This window comes from Gracilinanus agilis, chromosome 2 (assembly GCF_016433145.1).
Source record: "Gracilinanus agilis isolate LMUSP501 chromosome 2, AgileGrace, whole genome shotgun sequence".
NCBI lineage: Eukaryota > Metazoa > Chordata > Mammalia > Didelphimorphia > Didelphidae > Gracilinanus > Gracilinanus agilis.
The window spans coordinates 244,803,839-244,814,017 of NC_058131.1; the positions used below are offsets into that span (position 1 = coordinate 244,803,839).

The window sequence follows — 10,179 nt, forward strand, 5'->3', positions numbered from 1 at the left end:
AAAACATTTATTAATATTCATTTTTAACCTGTTTACATGCTTCATACCCTTACTTTCCCCTTCACCCCCCGCATTCCCCCTACCCATGGCCGACGCACATTTCCACTGGTTGTAACATGTGTCCTTGTTTAGGGCCTATTTCCATATTGTTGTTAGTTGCATTGGTGTGGTCCTTTCAAGTCTACATCCCCAATCATGTCCCCCTCAACCCATGCATTCAAGCAATTGATTATCTTCTATGTTTCCTCTCCTGCAGATCTTCCTCTGAATGTGGGTATTGTATGGGTTTTAAAAAAGCTTTATGTCTGACAGTCAGGTAAAATAAAGTACCTAAATTCATAATTGAAGGAAACAGTAACTTTCCATTAGAAGTTAGTGAATATAAAGATATAATTTTTTCTCCCATCCAAGTTCTCAGACCTCCAAAAGGGGTCCATGGTCTACAGGTTAAGAAAACTTTAACTGTTGTTTGTTCAGTCCTGACTCTTCATGACCCATTTGAGGTTTTCTTGGCCAAGATCCTGAAATAGTCTGCCATTTCCTTCTCCAATTCATTTTATAGAAGAGGAAACTGATGCAAACAGGGTTAAGTGACTTGCCCAGGGTCACACAGCTAGTGTGTGTGTGAGGTCAGATTTGAATTGTTTTTTGACTCCAGGCCTTGATCCCATCCAACGTGTCATACATTTGCCCTAAGAACACATATTCTATGGCAATATATTCCCTGTTTTTCCTCATTTCTGCTTTCCTTTCCCTAAAAGTAAAAAAAAAAAAGTTTCTAGTTCCACAGCTTTGCCCAGGTTTCTAGATGAAAAGTAAAATGATCTAATAGTATAGAAGAGTTTTCAGGAACAATAATGAGATGAGGCAAAGAGAAATCAATCTGGTTATCAGCAGGACATTAAAAAAAACCAAACATATGCTTAAAGCAAATACACTCTAAATTCATCCCCTCAAAATGGTTAAGAATGGGGGAGGGGGGTGTAGCTGGGTGGCTCAGTGGATTGTCCATGTTTTCTCTTTCCTTCTAACTAGACCCCCATCATAAGAAGGCAGGCAATATGATACTGTTATACATAGACAATGGGATTTTTTTTCACCCTCCCCCCATTTTTTTTTAAACCCTTACCTTCCATCTTAGAATCAATATTATATATTGGCTCCAAGGCAAAAGAGTGGTAAGGGCTAGGCAACTGGGGGGGGGGGGTGTCAAGTGACTTGCCCAGAGTCACACAGCTGGGAAGTGTCTGAGGCCAGATTTGAACCCAGGACCTCCCAGCTCTAGACCTGACCCTCAATCCCAGTGGCCCCCTCATGAGGTCTTGACAATACCTTTACTACTTTTTTACTGGGGAAAATAGCAAAAGTAGTATGTTTTAATCAACCCTTGTTGGTCAGGACCTGCATGGTCTGGGTGTTAAAAGTGCTTCAGGAGGTACTCCTCCTCCTCCACAGTCAGCTCATCTGGAAAAGTGCCACAACAGGAGGGTCCTGTAGTCCTCCACAGAGGGGACACTGAGAAGCCCTGGTACTCCCCTAACAGTATGACTTGCTCTACTGCTGCCACCTACTCCCCAGGTTGTCACTTAAAAATTGTTTATATACATAATTAGGAAAAATATAACAAAATATTACTGGGGATTAAAAATAAGACAATAGAAGCATTTGCTTTAAGTTGTAGCATCAAGCACAGTACCCTTCATATAGTATGCTGGCATTCAAATTAATTACAAACAGAAATTTGTGGATCTAGTTTAATATATAAAAGCATTGCTAATCCAGGTCTACTGAAATACACTATTTTCCTTAAGGTGTACATCCAAATATTAGCAAATATTTCTGTGTCTAAGACCTAGAATCCAAGAGCTGAAAGAGGCCCTTAGAATTAGATCATTTCCCAATACCTCAATTACAAGTTAGTCTTAGAATCTTATACAGAAAATTATATAACCTCTCCCAGGAGTCATCATTTCAGGTTTCAATGATTCTTTACTGTCAGTAAGTTCAATCAATCAACAAGCATTTATTAAGCACCTATATGCCAAGTGCAATACACAAGATTTAAGAGCTGGAAAGGGCCTTACAGGCCATCTAATTCTGACTTAATATACAGATAAGGACAGAAATTCAGAAAGTAAAGCAACTTTTCCAAGGTCATACATGTTTCAGTAAGGACTAGAGTCTGAGGCTTCTTATTCAAAACCCAGAATTCTTCCCACTCTTCTAAGTTTAACTTTTATAAAATGAAAATCAAAGCAAAAAAAACTTGAAAATGTGTTATTAAAAAGGTACATAATCTCAGACAAGAATTACAAAGGCCATGATAGTATATTGTGCATCAAATTTTAATAATTCAAGAAAAGTGAGGGGGTAGCTAGGTAGCTCAGTGGATTGAGAGCCAAGCCTAGACAATGGAGGTCCTAGTTTCAAATCTGACCTCAGACACTTCCTAGCTGTGTGACCCTGGGCAAGTCACTCAACCTCCATTCCTAGCCCTTACCACTCTTTTGCCTTAGAACCAATGCACAGTATTGATTCTAAGATGGAAGGTATGGGTTAAAAAAAAAAGTGAGCAAAGTATTCTGCAGGAGAAATAGACATTTTTCATTAAGAAGAGTACAATAGGCATTCCTCTATCCCAGACTTTACCTATATGTTTTTGACATTTCTCATTCCCAAACAACCGAAGTATGTGATTTTAGTAAAGAAAAAGAGTTTCTAATATAATTCAATTTGGTTGAATTACTTTCTGGAGAAGTTTTAAAAACAAATTCTAGAAGTAGAATGTTTTTCTTCTTCCAAAGAATAAAAATTGAAAGAGGATTTTCTACAAGATAAAACTTCATGAAAATGTTCTTTACAATAATAACTATATTAAAGTCCTGAATTTTTAAAAAGCCAGTTTCTTGCTAACCAAGAAAAAGGGGGCACAAATAAAAACTTATCTGCTATCTCATTATGATGAGGTTCACTGGTTCTCTAAGGTTATGACATGGAGAATAAGTTCTGGCAGGCACCCACAACTCAATGGAAAAATAGAAATGTAGTAGCATTTGTGGATAATGTAGTGCATTGAATGCTAGACATGGAATCAGGAGGACTTCAGTTCAAAACCTGCCTCAAGGCACATACAGTGTGACCTTGGGTAAGTCGCTTAAACTTCTGTCTGCACCTATCTTTCACAGAAGTAGTGAGGATGAAAAGAGATAGAGCTATATAAATAAACACTTATTCCCTTTCTCCCTTCCCTTCCCTCTGAGCTATAAAAGTCACAAAAAAATTTCTTACTAAGATATTTTATTTCCTCATTATATTTGGTCCACTGAAAAATTTGAAACCTTTTATTTATTTATAAATCTGAGTTCTACAAAAAGGCAATGACCCCAAAGAAACACCACTATTTAACCCCTTAAAAAAAATCACCTCAACCCAAAAACTGACGATAGCCAGCCATATAAATCCACGAGACATTCAGGACTTGTAGAGATAAAAAGAACTTAATTAAAATCCATTTTGGTTTCAAAGGCTAAGTGTAGACTCACTGAAGAATGCTTTATTACTAAAATGTTAAGTTCATGAGGCCTGGGTGGTTAAGTACAATTAGGACTTTTTCCTTTGAAACTGAAAACAAAATACCAAGAAAAACATTAATTACAGCTGTGTATCGACACTCCCATGTGAAGATGTTATTTAAAACTGTGTTATATGCATATACATCTAGTAATATACACATAAAATAAAAACCATTTTTGTCTATACTACTAAAATGATGTTTTCTGTGGAGCCTTGGCATTCTTATGCCAAAGGATTTTAAACCTGGAGTCCAGGGACAGATTTTTAGAGAGTCCAGTTAAAAAAATTTTTTTCTTGATGAATGGGATCCACAGGCACCTGTGACACAAAAAAGTCAAGAAGCTCTGTTCTGGACTGTTAAAGTAGTACAAGGCATTTTTCTGTCTTGGAAAATGTTTGTTCTTGCTCCTTGTTGATTCATCCTGTAAATTAATTTCTGGATTTTTTGAAAGAGTCATTCACTTTAAAAAAAATATACGTAGTAATAATGCCATGGTATAACATTTAATCTAGTTGGTCACTAAGAAAAGTAGCAGTGCATAAAATTGCCTTGCTATATCACAAATACCACTGCCTTTAAAAAGAGAATCATTAAGAGATGACTACCCAAGAGGAGACAGACATCAGAGCATGCCAAAAGTGAGGGCAGGGGAAACACTCTTTGACCATCACTTAGTTAAAATTCCCCCTAAGAAACACATATTTCTAAGAAAAATTACTTCAAACTGGCCATTCAGGAAAGGTTAATGTTAATGTCAATGGATCTAGAAATCCTGAACTTCTACACCTCAGTGTCATATTATACACAGATTTGGAATGGCAAGGGCCCAGACTAGTCCCTGATCCCTACAAAAAAGATGTTATGTGAAAGATCAAATGCTATTCATTGGGAATGCTAATACTCTGCCAGGAATTATTTATTAATCTTTTTTGTATCATCGCCTTGTCGGAATATTTTTAAATGGATAAAATAAAACATAGGATCACAAAAGAAAACAATTATATCAAAATAATGGGGGGAGGGGGAGAGGACATTCTTAAGTAAAGAATTCCTATTAAGTGAAACTATAGATGTCATGATTCATAAAGACTGCATATCCAGAGGCAGCTAGGTGGTTCAGTGAATAGAAAACCTGGCCCAGATACAGGTCTTGGGTTCAAATCTAGCCTCAGACACTTCCTAGCTGTGTGATCCTGGGCAAGTCACTTAATCCCAATGGGCCATTCTGCCTTGGAACCAATACTTGGTATTAATTCTAAAATAGAAAGTAAGGGTTTCATGTTTTTTTAAAAAGAAAAGTACATAACCTCTTAGTATCGTTGGTTCTTAAAACTACTTTCCTGTACATGAGAGAGCAATATATCAAGCAGATTTTTTTGTAGGGCAAGATTTAGGAGTTAGCAGAATAAAGTTTCTAAGGTTCTTTGTGACCCTGGATGGAGTACTAGGACTTCTCTGTGGAAGGGGGAATCGAGATAAACAAGGGACTGGGGGCAATTTGATTCTGTTATAATGTACCAAGCATACCTAGAATCACAGAACATTAGTCCTGGAAGGGAATTTACAAATTACATAGCCCAATTCGCTCATTTTAGAGATTACAAATAGTGAAGCTTGGACTTAAAACCAGGTCTCCCTACTTCCAAATTAGTGCTCTTATATCAACAGTCAGCAGGTGGTAAAATGAATGGAAGGCAGCTGGGGGGGGGGGCACAGCAGATAGACCACTGGATCTGAAGAAAAGAAAGACCTAAATTCAAAACTGGCTCCAAATACATTTTAGATGAGTGACTCTAGGCAAGTCATTTCCCTCAGTTTCTAGTCTATAAAATGGGATTAGTAATAGTATCCACCTCTCAGGATTGTGGAGATCAAACGAGTATTACAGAGTTCTAGATAAATTCTAATGTTAAGTCCAATTCTTCCATTTTACTTGAAATAGGGCCACATGAACAAAGTACTTTATAAACCTTATGAGTTATTAATATAGGTGAAGAAAAGACTACATTCCCCCACCCACGGGGGGGGGGGCTAGCATTGTTCACTTTATTTCCTATCACATATAACAGATTCACAAAAATGACAATTAACTTTATTATAGGGATTCTGGCTCTTTGCATATGACTCTTCAATATAATGCTACTGATCTCTGATGTTATACTGAGTGTTGTTACTACATTCCCATTATGGATTAACCTCTAGTCCCCAAGGTAGGGGAGTACATTTAACTTAAGGGCCACCAAGCCTGGTGGTATGCCCTAATAACTACAATCTATATTTCTTTTCCTTCCAAAGGCAGAACAGTCTAGTGGAAAAGAACCTGGAAGAGGCATCAGAAGAGCACTTATATAAGCCTTAGTTTTCTCATCTGTAAAGAAGAGAGAGAGACAGCATCTCTTCTCCCAATCTACCTCGAGGGTTATAGCAAAGGAAAAAACAAAAATGGCCATGAAAACACTCTGAAAATTCCCTTCCTGTTAGGGAACATGATTAAGAGTTGGACAAAAATCTTGATAAAGCATTATTCTTCAGTTTTAGATATGAAAAATTAATTGGCTAAGTAGTTCATAGTTCAATTAATCAATCACTTTAAAGCAACTTAAATCCTCAGAGATCCTGGCAAGCTAGATCTTATGCTAATGGATTACAAATAATTGCAAATAGGTGTCAACAGGTATGCACTGTGTGTAACCTATAACTCACTGTATAATTCAAATCTACTAGTAGCCCTTTTCTATTCCAAACCTATCTAGAGTGGATAGCACTCAGCTTCAATATGCACTTGCAAGCTGTTACACAATCTTGGAGGGGTGGTGGTATAGTTAAATGTCTCTACATCCTTCCAACTTTAAATCTCATTGGGAGCAATCATATTTGCACTGCCTGACTTGCAGAGCTGTCCAATTCTACAAATATCTATTAAGGACTTATGTTTAAGGTGGCAGCCCTGTTATGAGGCAAGTGGTTAGTATAGCTGAAGAGATATAACCACACAATGTCAGAAGTGGGAGAGACTTTAGATTATGATTCATCATAACTTCCTTCATGTATTACACATGAGGAAACTGAGGCCCTAAGTTAACTGACTTGCTTAAAATCATATAGTTATTAAATGGTACAGCTGAGATCTAAATCTAGCTAGGATTTCTGATTCCAAGTCCAGGGCTCATTCCACTGCACCACTATGATTCATATTGAACTATTACTAATACCATTACTAAAGTATAGCTCAGAAGAAGTCAAGTGGCTGATGACTTCCTAAATGGATCTAACATTCATTTTAAAAGTCAATTCCCTAGTTTCTCCTGAAATCATGCACTTAAGAATTGAAGGAGATTAGGAAGGTGGGAGCCATTGCCAGAATTAGTAACCATAAAAAGACATTCAGTCCCTTAATGAGTTAACATAAGAAGTCTACATTTTTTCAGGGAGATGTTGGAAGGGCAGATTTCTAAGTATGGACTTCACATTAATGATGTTTACATGTATTGATTGCAAATCAACCTATGGGTCCAAACTCCAAACTGCCTGACCTGCTTTTCATTGTTAAAAGTGGAAACAATATTTATGCTACTGTGAATACAATTAATCAAAATCAGCTTTTAACAGCTTTCAAGTTACATTTCTCACAGTATTCCTTAGGATTATTCTACTACATCTAATAGTCACAAAAAGTGTTTTATCTTGGTGCATCATCATTTATTAAAGGACCTTTGATTGGCAGCACCTCAAAAAGTTAAATTAAATGATTGTTAAAATAAATACAAGAAGATAAGACTTATAAGAAACTACCAACAGGGCAGACTTGTAATACTATGACACCAATAACTACTGGGTTCACAAGAATACTCTACAATTCAGGGTAACCTGGCAGGGATGTTATTCTAGTTTGAAGTTTCCCACAGTGGTTTGGCCTTACTCAGCCTTTCTCTCGGAGGAGTGCCTGTTGCAGGAGTTTTGAATATTAATACAGCATTATTAAAGTTGTAACCAGCAAAAAAGTAAATGTAAATAAAATACTGCAGCACAGTATCTTCTCCACTCTATCTCTAAGATAAAATCGAGGTTCAGAAGTCAAATTCTACTGCATTGAACATCAAAATCAATCAACTGTAGCTCTGATAGTTCAGTTATGTCTAATGTGGTTGGATATTGGAGAAGGAGTAAGTTCATGTTCCAGGCTTCCTAACAATGTTTCCCACACAGGACACTTCACAGTTCTGAGGTTCATTTTTCTCATCTCTTAAGATGAAGATATCTGCCCTATCTCCCTCATCTGGATGTTGTAAAAATCAAATGAGGCAATGCAAAGTGTTTTACTGTCATTCAGCTATTATTATTATTTAATTTCCAAGATCTTTGGAAGGAAAGTGCTTTGTAAAATATAAAGTACACTTGGAAATGTGATCTATTATCAAATCTTCCTCATTCATTGAAGCATGAATGACAACAGGAACATGTTTTAAGGGCACAAATAATACTTGGAAAGGGAAGACTGACATCTGATATATAGACATAGAACACTAATTGCTCTTGCTTCCTCACTTCCACCTTCCATCTTACCTTTTGGAATCCCTATTTTCTTCTAAGGTTCAATTCAGATGCTAACTTTTGGAAGTCTTTCTCCTAATTACTTCTAGAGTCTCTTCTGCCTCAAATTACATATATATTATATGTAATATATATATATTCCACTCTTACCACCACCCCCAATTTAAGTCTCCTGACGAACTTTAATCTCTCATCACAGTATTTTGTATATTAGTATATATGCCTTGCATTGGTATATAATGTCTTGCAAATCAGTACTTGATATATGTCTTCTGAATTGAATTATTTTCTTACTTCCTCAGCAATTTCCAGCATCCCCACATCTCTTCCAAATCTGGTGCTAACATCAAACTCCCAGAAGGCTCCTAGCAGGAGTGCTAGCCTGATCCCAGCCCATTTCTTGGAAACCAAATACTCCCCATGCCTACCTTGGCATCACTCTCTCCATCCCTAATAGATACTGCCTTGGTTCCTCCCCCTGCCAACACAGACCCCTTACTCCATCCAAGGTTCCTCCCGGCCCCAACACACGAACCCCATGGCCAGTCTCCCCGACCCAAACACAGAGCCTCTATATGTCCTAACACGCACACCTCTCCAAGGTTTCCCTCCAAACACAGGCCCCTGCATGGGGGCCCCCCAACAAAGACTTCACACCTACCTTGTAAGGTTTCCCCCATCCCACAACACTTCTGGGTTCCCCTCCAATCACACAGACCCATTCGAAACCCCCCAACGCAGACCTTTACACAGCTCTTGCCTTTACACAGACCCCAATACAGCCCCCACCCCCAACCTACCGACCCCGGCATGGTCTCCGCCCCCTTCCACATTTCTTCTCCTCGGTAGATCCCTGGACAGTTCCCCCCAACAAACCGATCCCAGCTCTGCGTCCCCTAGCATCGTGCAGCTACCCGGCCCCTCTTCCGTCCTCCTTCCCCGCGGCCTCCCCGCGCCCCAGCCCCTCGCTTCCGGCCCCCGCCACTGGCGCCGCTGCCACAGCTGGGACCGACACACCCACTGCGCTGGGGCCCGAGAGCAACCCCGGGTTCGGCCAGCCCAGAGCGCGGGAGGCCCCCAGACCTCTCCGGGCTGAGGGGCCCGAGGAACCAAAGCCGAGGCCCCGGCGCCCGGGCGCCGCCTCAGCCTCCGGCCCTTCGGCCGCTCGGGCTCCGGAGCCCGGCCCAGGCCTCCCCCCAACCGCGGCTCCAGGAGTCCGTCGGGTTCATCGTGGCACAGAGTCCATCTAGACCGAACCCCACATCTCCCACTGCTGGCTCGGGCCCCGGCGCCCCCACTCACCCGAGCCCGTGGTCGCCGCCATCTTGCGTCGCTGCCGCTCGGAGTCCGCCCCTTCTTCTCCGTCCGCCCCTCCCTCTTCCCCTTCCCCCCTCCCCGAGCGGGGTTCCCTTTCTCCGCCCCGCGGACTCGGCGCGCCATGACGTCAAATCTGACGACAGCACGGCAGACTGACGCTGCCCTTAACCAGGGAGCGGGGAAACAAAAAAGAAAAGTATGCGGGAGGGCGCGGCAAGCTCAAAATTCAAAGTAGAGCGGAAATGAATGCCCGGAATCCTGTTCTGGGAAGTGAGTTATTGAGGTACTTGGTAATAATGATGTAGAGAAAACAGGCTTGGTCGGGTCCAGTTAAGTTGGGAGAAGGAAGATCTCTCAAGGAGGGCTTGTATGTGGGTGATTAGCTGACACTTCTATAGGACTTTTCTTCTTTACAAAATGCCTTACGTACGCTATCTCTTTTGATCCTCACTCTAATCTTGTGGGTATTATTATTACCTCCTTTGATAAGGGAGGTTAATTTACTTGCTGAGCAAGGCAGTGGTTGAGTACCTACTAGAACCCAGGTTTCTTGGATCCAAACCCATTGCACTCTACGTGATTGGGGGGAGGGGGGGATTTTAGGTAACACCTAGACCAAACTCTTCATCTTACAGTTGAGGAATCTGAGACCAAGACAGGTTAAGGGACTCACCCAAGGTCACACAGCTAGCCAGCACACAAGGCTGAACCCACTTTCAGAGCATGAACCCACATTC

At 40.4% G+C, this 10,179-nt stretch overlaps 1 protein-coding gene across 2 annotated transcripts in view; it reads right to left on the reverse strand.

Moving 5' to 3' along the window:
- The window catches only part of LOC123237135 (ubiquitin-conjugating enzyme E2 variant 1), a 29,838-nt gene extending 20,343 nt beyond the window's left edge, over window positions 1–9,495 (reverse strand). For both annotated transcript variants that reach the window (XM_044663827.1, XM_044663825.1), the window contains exon 1: window positions 9,428–9,495. In XM_044663827.1, the coding sequence (XP_044519762.1) occupies window positions 9,428–9,449 (22 nt within the window). In that variant the 5' untranslated portion in view covers window positions 9,450–9,495. The remainder of the gene's footprint in view (window positions 1–9,427) is intronic.
- Window positions 9,496–10,179: the final 684 nt, after the last annotated feature.